General features: G+C 40.5%; 2 protein-coding genes across 2 annotated transcripts; one reads left to right on the top strand and one right to left on the bottom strand.

The window, feature by feature from the left end:
- The first annotated feature begins 673 nt into the window (after positions 1-673).
- On the top strand, positions 674-5362 carry oclna (occludin a). The gene is made up of 9 exons (XM_027020619.2): positions 674-704; positions 952-1008; positions 1202-1844; positions 2136-2303; positions 3478-3599; positions 3775-3960; positions 4324-4495; positions 4765-4806; positions 5141-5362. The coding sequence occupies exons 2-9, from the start codon at positions 956-958 to the stop codon at positions 5237-5239; spliced, it is 1485 nt and encodes a 494-aa protein (XP_026876420.2). The 5' UTR covers positions 674-704; positions 952-955; the 3' UTR covers positions 5240-5362.
- A 512-nt stretch (positions 5363-5874) lies between these two features.
- On the bottom strand, positions 5875-12492 carry erap1a (endoplasmic reticulum aminopeptidase 1a). The gene is made up of 18 exons (XM_027020572.2): positions 11621-12492; positions 11204-11342; positions 10969-11103; positions 10757-10877; positions 10408-10562; positions 10207-10320; positions 9963-10094; positions 9744-9875; positions 9510-9593; positions 9164-9321; positions 8978-9057; positions 8660-8843; positions 8334-8490; positions 7905-8089; positions 7622-7783; positions 7385-7525; positions 6973-7054; positions 5875-6765 (listed from the first exon to the last, which is right to left on the bottom strand). The coding sequence occupies exons 1-18, from the start codon at positions 12094-12096 to the stop codon at positions 6616-6618; spliced, it is 2787 nt and encodes a 928-aa protein (XP_026876373.2). The 5' UTR covers positions 12097-12492; the 3' UTR covers positions 5875-6615.
- Between the last annotated feature and the right edge of the window lie 1509 nt (positions 12493-14001).

The following is a 14001-nucleotide window of genomic DNA, read 5'->3' on the forward strand; positions in this document are numbered from 1 at the left end:
GATATATGTATGTATATGTATATGTGTATATATGTGTGTGTATATATATATATGTGTGTATATATATATGTATGTGTATGTATATGTATATATATATGTATATGTATGTATATGTGTGTGTGTGTGTATATATATATATATGTATGTATTCCATTTGTGAAGTAAATAGCATTTCTTACCTTTTCAAAAAACAATACTTTAATGTGTTTAGCACCTTTGCAAGTGTGAAGTCTTCTCAATGTTTCCTAAGGTTTCTAAATAAAATCACAAGCAGGTGAAAGTGCATGCATGTGTGAGCTTGTGTATCGTAGCATTTGTGTGGTATGAGAAGAGAATGCCATTTAGCAAAACTGAGAACAAAGCAGACACAGGAACTAAACTAAATGGGCAAATGTGGGGAGGGTTATTAACAAAGAAACGTCTACATGATGGTAGCACTTAAAAAATGTTCATTTTTAACAAAAAGGAAAAAGAAAATCAACACTATCCAAATACAATCCAAACTGCATTTCCTATTCGGTGACCTATATATTATAACTGACTTATCTGAGGGGGAAAAATGAAAAGTTGGAAAGGATGAACCTCATAAACATGCGCAGGTTGGTGTTTCTGTGGGCGTGGTTTAGTATAGGCTACCTGAGTAGGTAAGTATCGCACTCTCCGTAGAGGACATATCCGTCAGCTGGAGCACTCTGAGTCAGCAGGTGAGCTCGTTAAGGACATAACGCGGAGACTCTGGCTCGGTTACGTCTCCCGTCCTTATTGTTTTAACGTTCTAGATTAGTGGCACATAGCCACGTCTGGACACAGACGCCAGATCGCTAAGCCTAATTCAGTTAGGGGTAGGCCTTTGCCTTTTTGTTAAGAACTGCTCCGACTTCCGTTGCGGTTTAGGAGAGAATCGGGAAAGTTGTTTACAAGCTTTTCCATTTTATCTTAATCTTTCTACAGTAGAATGTCTGAAAAGCCGCCAGGAAGCCCACCTCCTTATGAGTCTGAAGATGAATAGTAAGTTCTTGTAGTTTTTATTGAGCATTTTTATGTGATTGCTTTATTATAACGGCAAATTCATCTCATATTACACTTGTTCGTTTCAGTAGTCTCAGTATGTGTAACTAGTGTAACTCAACACCCAAATTTGTTTAAAAATTGATTAAGAATGTGTAACTGTATTGCTAAAATGATATCTGTTCGTTTGTAGCAATGCAGTACCCCAACCTGCATACTCCTATTACCCTGATGATGAGTTCCAGCATTTTTACCGGTGGTCATCTCCACCAGGAGTCATGAAGATCATGACAGTTCTTGCCATCATCCTTTGTGTGGGAATTTTTGCATGTGTGGCCTCCACCTTAGCCTGGGACACTACTGGAGGTGTGGCTGGTTTTTCTGGCAGCTATGGATCTTATGGAAACTATGGACCTTATGGAAACAGTGGTACCTCCTTTGGTGGAGGTTTTGGGTCGGGACCATATTCTGGCTTTGGCTACGGAGTTCTGGGCTCACAGAATGACCCCAGGCAAGCAAAGGGCTTCATGATCTTCATGGCGATCTTCGTCTTTGCTGCTCTCCTGGTCATATTCATCTTAATGATCTCCCACCAGAGATGGGCACATAGCAGGAAGTTCTACCTGGCTGTCATAATCTCCTCAGCCATCTTGGCTTTGTTCATGTTTGTTGCCACCATAGTCTACTTGGTTGCGGTTAACCCAATGGCACAGACCTCAGGTTCGGTGTTATATAATCAGATATGGGCCCTGTGTTCCCAGTACCAAGACCCCCAGGCTGCAAGTATAATGATGAACCAGTACCTGTATCACTACTGTGTGGTAGATCCTCAGGAGGTAAGCACTTTGCTTAGCTGCACTTTTCCCATTTCTGACTACTACATGATGACCTTTTGTAACTCTGAGTGAATTGTTGAGCCCCAGATCACTTCTTTAAAAATGTGGTAACAGTGTCTAGTTCTTCTTCTTCTTCTACATGTATTTGACTGTATTTTTCTGGACAACTAATTTGCCAAGAGGGTAGTCTTTTATTTTATGAAAGTGGAAAGAAATATGACTTCTCTTTAACTTCTCTGTAAGAGTGAAATGCAACCCCCCTCTCTCTCTCTCTCTCTCATTGTCCTCCAGGCGGTTGCCATAGTTTTTGGGTTTTTGGTCACATTTTGCCTTGTCATCGTTATGGTCTTTGCCATCAAGACTCGGCAGAAAATTAACAGATTTGGCAAGGACAATATAGTGTGGCGTCGAGAGAAACTTGTAGAAGATCCGAACTCTCCCCAAGATGTGGAGGATTGGGTAAGTGGATTTGTTTTCTTAATGGTCCTTGGTTTTTCTGTGAAAAGTAGTTTGGTTTAATTTTATCCAGTTTGGTTTTGAGCTACCATTTTAAAAAGCACTTGCTCTTTTTTGTCTGCTTTTGGATGTATTGTACCATCTTGGGCACGGTGAAATGAGTAGAAGTTTGGCTCACTTTCTGGATCCTTAAAGTGTTGTTATGTTCTAATGCCTGCAGTAAGTTTCGAGTTGCTTGGTGATAACCTGGTACAGGTGGAATGTCAGGTTTCTGTCTCCACTGGCAGGAGGGGGAGGGGAACTTGCACGCCTGGTTTCTGGGAGTGGTTTGTTTTGACAGTTTCACAGTTGTGGAACTGGATTCCACATAGTGTTAGCAATGAAGTAATGAAGAATTACTAATGTGTTCTTTTTTTTAAACCAGCAAGGTATCATTCAAATGGCCCACTGGGGTATATGAAGCACATTTTGTGTATTTCGTTGTCTATGTGTATGTTAATTTATTTTTCAGAAGTGTGTGTGTGTGCGTGTGCGCGCGTGCGTGTATGCGTGTGTGCGCATACACACATGCACGCGCGCATGCACACGCACACACTCTATCTATCTATCTATCTATCTATCTGTGTGTGTGAAATAAAAAAAAAAAAAAATAAAAATAAAAAAAAAATATATATATATATATATATAATGAATTATATTTTATTTTTTGTGTGTGTGTTTGCGACTCTTTGAAATGATCCAATTTTTGAATGTACGTAATTATCCTCAGATATGTATTCATGTTTCACAGGAGTTTCAGCTGAGAATATCAATCAGATATCATGTGTAAACTGGTCAAACTAGTCCCTGAAATCCATGTAGGGCAAAATCCAGGAGGAGTGTCATTTGCAGGTTGCATTATTGTTCAGTGTTACTTCTCCCACACTTGTATACTCTCTGTGTGTGTCTGTGTGTGTGGCGATGTTCCTTTGGGGTTGCTTTTGGATGGCTACAAGTCCAAACATGTGTTCTGCTTTGTTGCAGCCAAAAATCCACCCATGTTGAATGTTATTCAAAGTCCAAAGCAGTAAAGCAACAAACTCTGCTATTGCTATTTATTTATTTACAATACACCATTGTCAGACACAGTATATACAATATTTACAGTGGGAATCCCCCCTCCTTTGTGTCTTCTCAGGTTAATAATGTGTCTGCTGTCCCAGAGTTCAGTGAGTATCCCGAGAAGTTTGGGGGCTCACAGAATTATGTGGATGACCACAGCACAAGCTATGATAAACCACCTGACAGCAACAGTCTTGTGTAAGTACAGCTCTGTTATAGTCTTTCCCAGTTCATGTATGTATTGGACTGCTCTATGTATGTGGGAGTCTCTAGGTATTAGACTGACATGCGGTAAAATGATGAGAGTATCACTATGATTTAGTCAGTGTATTGCATCTAAAGGCTAGATTGTGTTATTTCTTTCTTTCTGCAGGGGTGACCATCATGAGATACCCCTGCAGAGTTCAGCTCCCTATTACAGCAGCTCTGAAGCCACCAGTTCGGTAAGCCAGCCCAAGAAAAAACATGCCAAACACCCCCGCCGGGCTGATGCCTACCACAAGGATGACGCAGACTATGCGTCCTCCGGAGATGAGCTGGACGACGAAGATTTCACCAGGTGAGCGTGCTCACATGGGCCAGCATCCTTGGAATGGGAGTGGAACACCTTGATTGGTTGATGGTTAACTGAAGTGAAACGTTTGTGGTGACAGAGGAGGCCTTTGTTCCTGTTTTCCTCATTGCTTCCCAGTCCTGATCCAGGGCTCCACTGTCTCACTTTAGCATTTGTCCTGCTTTAACACATCCATTTGAAACTCATGAGGGGCTGGAGAGTTGAATCAGGTTTTCTGGGGAGCAGAGAAACCAGTAAACATTCAGGCCCAACTTGGAGACTCTTCTAATTTAGACTACTTTTAGTAAGGTTTAGTCTTCTCAGATATACTTTCAAATATCAACATAGACATTTCTATGTTTATCATAGTGACTTCCCACCCATTGCCCATGTGGAGGAGAGAGAGAGTTATAAGCGTGATTTTGACATGGATCACCAGGAGTACAAAAGCCTACAGGCAGAGCTGGATGAAATTAATAAGAGGCTGGCTGAGGTAGACCAGGAACTTGATGAACTCCAGGAAGGCACTCCACAGTTCCTGGTATGAAAACCAGATTGCCTTGGGTGTTGTGAAATAACTGCTGGGTTGTGTGTTTGTGTTTTTTGTTTGTTTTTTTTTGTTTTTTTTCCCTCTTTCACTTCACTGAGTTGAGCCAAATATGGCCTGAAAATTCCTGTGTTTACCTTAGCATTCATATTTTTCTGATATGCACCAACGAGGTGCCTTCTGTGTTCTGGCCCATGATGACGGCAGTTGTGAAAATATAAATTTGTTTCACGCATACCTCACCCGTCATTCTATTGTAACAGGATGCCATGGATGAGTACAATGCACTGAGGGACAAAAAGAAGGTGAGAGTAAGCTAAATCAATAACCTATCTGTTTTTAAAATGGTAAAAGTAGTCTGAGGTTTTAAAACAAAGCACAGACCGATTCACAGGAAAGATTCACAGATTTGCAGTAAAGTTGGAGAAAGTGTTTGAATGTTTTGTCCTTTAATTCATAGTTTAAATGGTTAAAAGTTGTATCCACTTTGTACTTTTACTGTGCTATCACATCATATATTTTGTGAAGAAATGTTTTGTTTAACTCCTGAGGCATGTGAAAGAAACAGCCTCCAGTAATGGTGTGGTGTGGCTGTCCACACTTAGCCCTGAATGTAAAGATGTCTGGATGTTTGTACAGAGTGGTGATTATCAGGGCAAGAAGAAGCGATGCAAGTATCTGAAGGCAAAGCTCAACCACATCAAGAGGATGGTGAGCGACTATGACAACAGCGCTTGACAGGCATGAGAGAGTCTCGGAAAGCAGACCATTCTCCCAGAATGGTCCAGAGCAAACACACACAGAAGCTTTGTGTCTCATCTAAGCGTAAACTTTTACTGTTTGTTACTGGACAATGGTAAAAACAGGCACATACATACATTTTATATATATATATATATATATATATATATATATATATATATATGTTTTATAAATGGCCAAAGCAGCAGAAATGAGATGTTTTGACAGCCATATACTGACTCAAGCTGAGCCTGTTTTTCCTGTTACTAATTGTGGTTATCCAGGTAGTTTGGAAGAGTATACAGTGTTGGAGATGTTCCAGATATAGACAAATGTGTCAGATTTATTCTGTTTTAATTCCTTCTATTAACTTATTTATGCACAAATGTCTTCCTGTTTCTGAAGAATTTGCAACAACTCCTGTATTTTCACTTAATAGGTTGTTTGGGACTCAGGAAAATAATTTGGGTGCAGATTGTTATATATACATATCGCATGAGTGTTAGTGTTTTATTTGTTTTGATGTTGCATGTGCTGGTTATCTGTAAATACTTGTCATTTATATAGAATGGATTTAGATTATTTTATGCTGTTGACAATGTTTCATAGGTTCAAAAATGTTTTACATAATATTCACTTTAAAGCATTTTTATTCTCTGTTATATGTGAATAAAAGTTTTTACATTACAAAAAATATTCATTACAATTTCTGTTTCTTAATCAAAACTTGGATCAGCAGGTCTTTCTGCAAGCAACATATTCAGAAACAAGCATGACGCAATCTACCATAAAACGTTTTGCAGTGCTGATCATGTGCTGACACCAGGCAATAAGACATGCTTGATAATACACTTTAGGGTGTTAAAACTAAATTCAGTTCACAGCCCCTGTGGTCGTTTAGAGCAGCATTTAGATGAATCCAAACTAACATTTTTGGTTTAGATACATTTCTCGATTAACGACACTGTATTTAATCTATCTGTTTGAGATTTGTGTATTTAAATGAATATATCAAATGGCTATTTTGTACTTTGTATGATAAAAGTCCACATGGGAATTCAAATACCTAGTTTTGTCTGTTCAAAAAAAGAGAAGAACTTGTCAAACTTGTATTACAAATTTAAACTGAAATATCGAGTGTCTCTAGGCTGACAGGTCCCAGTTCTGTAGCCCTTTAGTCACTTCAACTTAATCTTCTGCAGTCCCCCTGATGAAGGAACACAACTCTGATGGGCGAACCTTTTTTAGTCACGTTAAGCTAATCCTGCATAGAAAAGTCCATAAATGCAAAACACCTTCAGCTTCTTCCACTCGTAGTCGGTATAATTACTGGTCATAATCTTTGTCCAGTCCTGTCAAAGCTCTTAGCGCACTCAGACACTGTGGATGTTGAGCCACTCTGTGAGAAGGGGAGTGTTCTTCTCCATCCACCGTATATTCTCCTCAATGTTCTCCAAGGCCTGCTGAACACTGCGCAGTCTGGCTCCCATGTCATCTTGCAGGGAACTGAAGAACAATCGCACCTGAGGGAACACGTGAGGGAACACGGCACTATACACAAAGCTTACATTTTAAGAATGCATTTCAAGAAGCTAATGTTAACTAAGATATAAAGTACATTTTCTTTTGCCAATATATAAAACTAAGCTTCATCTGAGCCTGGCAAAACATGATTAACCACTTTACTGATTTTGTAGATATGTTTTTATAATATTTGGAGGTACACGCACCTCGTTTAACATTTCCTTGGTTGAGTATTGATTGGTCACTCCAACAACCATGCGTGAGATAGAGGAGGTGCCAAGATCAAACCTGTAGGAAAAACAATAAATGTAAATCAATGAAGTTTTTATTTGTGCACTAAAACACTGGATTTCTAGAGAAAACCAAGCTTAAAAAGCACAAACACTACATTACAAAAACTATTCTTAAATCCTTGCAAGAAGTACTTCCATAATATAAAGCAACATGTTGGACAGCAGAAATATCAGCAAATAGTGAATAGCTGTAAAAATAACATACAATTAAATGGGTTTTACAGAGGTTTGTTTGTGCTGAACAAATCTGAATGTGCAAATAATTTAGAAAAACATTAGTATTTCACTGGATCTGTTAATGGCAGCAAGGTCAGCATGTACTCACTTCTTAACCAGTTCTTGCCAATTGGACTTTAGGAAGTCCCAGGCCATTTTGTAGGATTTGGGGTTTTTACTGACACTAATAAGTAGAGATGGCAGTTCATGGGTCTTAAGCATGTCTCCTTTCAAAGCCCTCTCCAGAAGCCTGGAAAGAGAAAGAGAAAAACACATGAATACCCCGAGGACCCTGTAGAAGTATCGTTTAAATGATCATGTGTTCATCTGACAAATCCAGACCAACCAATGCAGCTTGTGAGCCAGCGGACTGTAGGACAATGCAGCTTTGATCTGAGCCTTCTCAGATGGGTACATGGTGTGGAGGTATTTTTCCAGAAGGAAGTCCCAGCCTTCTTCTGTTCTTGCGCCTTCCGTGTACACCACTAACCGGACATCAGCAGGCAACCTGAGGGCAGGAATGTGACCCAGAATCCCAGGCCCTTGGGGTGAGTGCAGTGGCTGTCAGTATTCCATCCTTAATGAGCAAAAACTGGAATTCGATATCTGGCTTAGAGGCAAATGCCAACCTCATCTCGCCATCTGCGTCTTTCCACTTGTGGAAGAGCTCCTGGGCTGTACGGACGCAGGGTGCGTAACGGCGTACGCAGGCAAAAAGAAGCAGGTAATTGCGCAACACACGTTCTGCCACTGAGCCCTCGTCGCTCCACTGCTGCGCGTCGATCAGGCCCTGGAAGAGGTGAACTAAAAAGCCCTGCAAACAGGGTTTGTGTAGGCAACGTGTTTACTGAATAGCACACCACACCAGACTATTAAAGGAACACGCCACTCAAAAGGGCCAACAATGAATAAAAACCAAATGTTATCAAATTAACTCAGTCACGAACTGAGACTGTGAAAACCTGTTAATTTTAGTCCACTGGTTACTACTTTGTTTGCTCTCATTTTCTCGTTCTTGTATATTGGTCGTTAATTGTACTATCTCCTAATGCCTTCACCTTCAGCTTGTGCTCCAGAACTGCCATATTTCGCTTCTCCATGAGTTTGTAGAGAGGCACCAGCTCACTGAAGGCCTGTGTGACAGGCATCACCTCCACTTCATGCCTCAGGTACACACTCAGGCTCAGAGCCTTGTCCAGAGGCACTTTCCCGATGCTGAGATAAGATAAGAGACAAGACCATGCATCTTAGCCAATAGAGGTAACACATGGTCTCCAATAATGGCTTCCTAACACTGAACTTAAAAATTAATACATTCTTATTTGAGTCTAATCTCCGTTGTCTGCTAGAATTTCAAGCACTGATCCTGTGGTTTTGCTCACACCTGACCAGCTGGAAGATGTTGTGGATCAGGCTGGCTCGGTCGTTCCCACTGAACACCGTGTGATTGTGCTGGAGCTGCCTGATCAGAGGGTCCCAACCTCCATCCTCGTAATGGACCATGTAATACCCTCGCATGTCCACGTTGAACTTGATCCACTCCACTTCCATGGGCAAATATAACACATCTGGAAAAAACATGGTACAAAACAGTGCCCCAACTTTATTAGAGATGGTACAAAGCAGGGCTCTAACTTTATTAGAGATGGTACTGTCTTACGAATAGTTCTCACACCTTCTCTTCAATTGATGTGGTACAAACCTTTTCTAGTTTTTAGAAGAAAACGCTGAACAGACCTGGAACTGCTGGTAATGTAGGTCAAGGGCACTTGCCACAGGAAACTTACAAGAAAGGATGGACAGGAGAATAATCACAGTTATGACATTGCACACATCAGTTTCAGTAAAATAAAAACAAACAAACTAGGAACATTGTGCATAATTTTACCTCGAATTCTTTGAAGGATCTGCCCCTTTAAGGTACCGCTCCTGTTTCAGTCTGACCTCTCGACCTTTAACCTCCACAGTGATCATGGGAAACCCCTCTTGCAGTGTCCAGGTATCCATGAGAGCCTTCACGTTCAGGTCATCCTCCATATACCATTTCTGTTAAACACAATTTTAATTCAATGATAAGGACCAAAAGCTTCTAATTAATAAACTCACTTAGTCATAACAATGTGGTTTATTCATGCAGGTTTATGTAATGGATGGAAGAGTCAAGGCTGTTTAAAATGATTAAGAGTATTTCCAACACATGTACTTCTCTGTAAACTAAAGTCACAGAGACATACGGAGGCAGAAGTTCTAGACTTCCTGTCAGAGCAGAAACCAGCTGCTTTCAGTCTTCCTGCATCCAAGTCACCTGATTGACATACCTAAACAAAAACAATAAATAAATAACTGACATTTGTCCTCTGAGGTTGATATTGTTGACTTTATCCTTCACCATGTGTAAAAAGAAACAAAGCTACCCTAAGATCTTAAGTATTGTGTATTCACTAGGATTGTCTTGTAGTACAACTTACGTTTGTCAGACTGTACCAAAGGTGGGCATTCACAGTGTTCTGGTAGCTGTGCTTTTTCAGGTAACGTATAATACCCATTTTAAAGACTTCTGGGGTCAGGAAATCTCGTAGCATGTTCAAAACACAGGCTCCCTTAAGAAAATATATACAACGCTAGTTAAAATAATAAAGTAAAGAGTGGAAAGGCTGTTAAAGAATCCAGGTCAGCTGCCAGTGTACCTTCTGATAAGATACATCATCAAACATCTCCCTTATCTCTGCAGGATTCTCCACAGGAGTAGAGATGGGGTGGGAGGATCTTAAAGAGTCTACCCCCATTGCAGTAAAACACTTCTCCAGGAAGTAATCATTCTATAGTAGGTAAACAAAGGTGTTGTGCATGAAGCAATTGAACATTTAAATAATAATGTGTCTTTGATTACACAACTATCAATAACACGGTCAAGAAAACTGCTAGTCTCACCACTTGCAGCTCAGGGTAGGTGATGTCGATGGACAGAAACTCCATGAACTTGGCAAAACCCTCATTTAACCAGAGGTCATTCCACCAATGCATTGTCACCAGGTTTCCAAACCACTGCAGGTAAACAATTAGATAATGCAGCTAAACTAATAGGAATGTGTGTTTGGACCCAAGACATGCAGAAAACCTCAAAGACCCCACCTGATGGGCAAGCTCATGGCCAATGACCTTGGTGATGCCCAGTTTGTCTGAGGTAGATGACCGTTCAGGGTCAAAGAGGAGCCCTGACTCTCTGTATGTAGTCAAGCCCCAGTTCTCCATAGCACCTGACTGGAAGTCTGGGATTGCTGCAAGATCTGGGCATAACAGTTAATGCCATTTTATATAAAATCTAAATATGCATACAGGTGTGAAAATAGTAAATTATTTAATCAATGTAACACATTAAAGGTCATTAAAAGACTAAAGCAGGGTTCACTATACAGGATACAGAAAACATAAGTATGACACATATTATACGGCACCTTATTTGACAGTGCACAGAACTCACCTTGTTTGGGAAGTGGATATGGGATTTCAAAATAATCATCATAAAAGTCGAGCAGCGTCACTGCTGTGTTTAGGGCGTATTCTGCCTGACTGATTTTCTCTGGAACGGTGTACACCGATATCTAGACAAAGGACAAACACTCCACTAGAAAAAGAAGTACAGGAGGCAGCCATGGCATTAATAGTGGCATTCAGAAGGACATATCACGCCACCTCCACTCCATGCTGGCTCCTCTTACTGATGGAGAGAAAATCACAGATGATAAAGGCCACTAGATAGGTGCTCATCTTCACACTGACATCATACTTGTCCTCCAATACACCATCTGCAAGCTCCACGGTTTTCAACTTTGGGAGAGAAAAAAAATGTATACCATACATGTTCAAATATGCAAACAATGTTTTCTGATTCACAATGGTGCCGTTCTGCAAGGCCAGCCGACTACACCTTAGGCATATTGGAAATGGAAATATGCCTCGGCTCTCGACGTATACGGATAGAAAAGTTGGCTTTGAAGGATGGTTCATCGAAACATGGGAATGCAGCTCGGGCATGTGTGGGCTCAAACTGGGTGGATGCCAACGACCTGAAAAGGACATCAATTCATTTTTTGGTTTCTATTTGTTATTATGCTTCACAGTCACTCCAGAGTCTAAAGAGTTAAAACAATGGTTTGCAGGACTGATTTTAGTGAACAGATATTTTTGAACTATGACTCTTCAGTGATTCTGATTTTAGAATGTATGGTGATTAATTGGAATTTTTCTCTGGGCAAAGTTTAAATTCATCAGCCTGAATATAATTAATACATGAACTAAAATCTTGTACATTCATACAATGCATCTCATTAAAATGTCTCCTTACCGGACTTCACCACTGCGCGTGGTGTATGAGCCTTTATAAAAGCCGTGAAAACTGTCAGACAGGTTAGCAGAGAAATGCAGCTGTATTATATGGTTTCCCCGAGTAAACGTGAAGCCTTCGCAGAACAGTGCGATCTGCTCGTATAGTTCAGACTCGCGGACGACAAGGTGATGAGGATGTCTGGATCCTAGAATGAATGCTTTTGAGATATGAAGGTTCTTGCTGTGAAGAAAGATGTGTTTCGTTTCCCGCTGCACCTCTAAATGAATTTGTACAGTTCCCGTGAAGTTCAGTGAAGTCAGATTTGGGTGGATTAAGAGATCGTAGAGAAGTGGTTTAACAGAATCCGTTAATCTCATCTTCCATTCGAACGATGGACCAGTTGTACCGAAACTGCCAAATACAACATTTCCACCATCTCTGGCATCAAGAGTAGGGGTGAGGGAAAGGAAAAGTATAATGCTCAATTTCAACATCTTCTAGATGAAATAGGACAACCATCGGTTCCAGACTCTGGAGGTCCAGAGGAAATAAACATTCCAGTGGGTGAACACCAACTAGCCTGTAGGTACAGCCACCTAATGATGCTCAAACTACTCGAATGATTTCGGAAATGTGAATTAAAAATTTTAATAATCCACTTCTGGTTTTTAACATGATGTGTCGTTTTTTAACAAAAAGAACAAACCTGAATAATGACATCCACTCGGTGCTAAATGAAAGTGAAAGTAAAGCACGTCCTTAAGAAAAGTCAAATTGTCGCGGTGAGACAAAATAGTAAAATATCCGATTATTCCGACACTATGACCTGTTTATAATATTACTATAAACTACACGCCTGGAGTTCCGCAGAGCTACTGGTTCCGGTTATCGTACAGCCGCAGGCAATGGCGGTCTTTTCAAGTGTCAAAACCCCTACGGGAAATAGCGCCCTCTGTCGTAACCAAAAAGTAATTAAAGATCATGGCGCTGCAGGAGGCTCATATTGTCCCGCCTTTACAATCCTAAAACTTTCCAAGATGTATTGCACATTGGCTGGCCACTGCTGCCGTATAATAAATCTTTAAAAATGTTTGGCCTCATTTTATACACCGGTCATAGCTCCAAAAGGCAGTCCAAGATCACAAACTAGATTACTCATCCTAAAATGGGGGGGGGGGGGGGGGCCGGTTGGGGGGGGGGGTGGGGGGTGGGGGAGACAGATATTAATAAGGCTTCTAACTACTTGTCTGTCCATATAATGAATATTCAATATTACTGTAATCCATTTTATTGACACTTTGAAATATATAAACTGAACTAAAAAAAAGTCTTAAATCTTTGAGTGAAGGAATCTTAAAAATATTTATGTTTGTGTCTGGACACTGCATAACATGCATATGCATAATATGCAATATTGCCCATTCAGCCAATAAACGTGAATCTGCTACGTACTGGCATGCGCTCCTCCGTAAGCATTAGCATATCCGTAGCTGTACCATCAGTACTCATCACTACCACCTGCAGTGTTGCATATGCACATGCGCAGAATGACTACATGCGTCTCAGTGTTGCCATGCTCACTGGGCACACATGGCAACACAGGCTAAATATAGCCAGGCAGCCCAGCGTACTGGGAGCAGGGTTTCTTCCTGTGAACACACAAACCCTCCATCAAGCAACCCCTGCTCCCGGATTGCAAGGGTTGTAGCGCCAGTCCCATTCACAATCTCTTTGAAAGAAGTGGTAATGGCTTTGTTGGTTCTTACTCCAACGTAGATGGGAGAAGCTGCATTTAACTGAACTTGTTGACTATGACTGCCCTCCTCCAAACTGTAAGGATGCTGTGTTCACCTACACACTTTCTGCAAATTTGGAGAATGGCAAGAATCTAAGTAACTGAGCAGTGTAACTGTCAGCATGAAAAACACAACAGGGCGATTAGTGTGAATATTTATCTGTGGCTGCACTCAACCAAACCCCAAATCACATGTAGTGCTCAGCTGTTCCAGAAACAGACAGAGTCCAGAGTGACACCACTCAGGCAGCAGCATGCATCTTGAATGTGAACTAATTCCAGCATGAAGTATTAAAATCTATTTTCTCATTGTTTTTGATCAAATATATTTGCTTTGCTTTAAAGCATGTTCAATCAAATTAGATGTGTGAGATTGATTGTCCAAAGAGAAAAATGTTTAACTACTCTTTAAAAATAGAAAAAAAAGTTTGAATCACCACAAAAAATAGGGGCAATTTCATACTCCATTCATATTTTCCATTATAAAACAAATGTAATATTGTATTGTAATAGAAAACAATCGTATTTTTTTTACTTGTCTTCTTGGATGTTAAAAATGGACAAAATCTTAACATACAAAAGCAAGAGACAACAGGAAAGGGAA

This window comes from Electrophorus electricus, chromosome 17 (assembly GCF_013358815.1).
Source record: "Electrophorus electricus isolate fEleEle1 chromosome 17, fEleEle1.pri, whole genome shotgun sequence".
Taxonomy (NCBI): domain Eukaryota; kingdom Metazoa; phylum Chordata; class Actinopteri; order Gymnotiformes; family Gymnotidae; genus Electrophorus; species Electrophorus electricus.

Bases quoted from the DNA above. Each gene is read 5' to 3' on its own strand.
- oclna (XM_027020619.2), top strand. From the start codon at position 956: ATGTCTGAAAAGCCGCCAGGAAGCCCACCTCCTTATGAGTCTGAAGAT. The intron at 3,600-3,774 runs GTAAGTACAGCT...TTCTTTCTGCAG, and splicing joins CCTGACAGCAACAGTCTTGT to GGGTGACCATCATGAGATAC. The intron at 4,807-5,140 runs GTGAGAGTAAGC...ATGTTTGTACAG, and splicing joins CACTGAGGGACAAAAAGAAG to AGTGGTGATTATCAGGGCAA.
- erap1a (XM_027020572.2), bottom strand. From the start codon at position 12,096: ATGTTGAAATTGAGCATTATACTTTTCCTTTCCCTCACCCCTACTCTT. The intron at 10,563-10,756 runs GTGAGTTCTGTG...TGTTATGCCCAG, and splicing joins ATATCCACTTCCCAAACAAG to ATCTTGCAGCAATCCCAGAC. The intron at 9,058-9,163 runs GTAAAATTATGC...CTTTCTTGTAAG, and splicing joins GATCCTTCAAAGAATTCGAG to TTTCCTGTGGCAAGTGCCCT.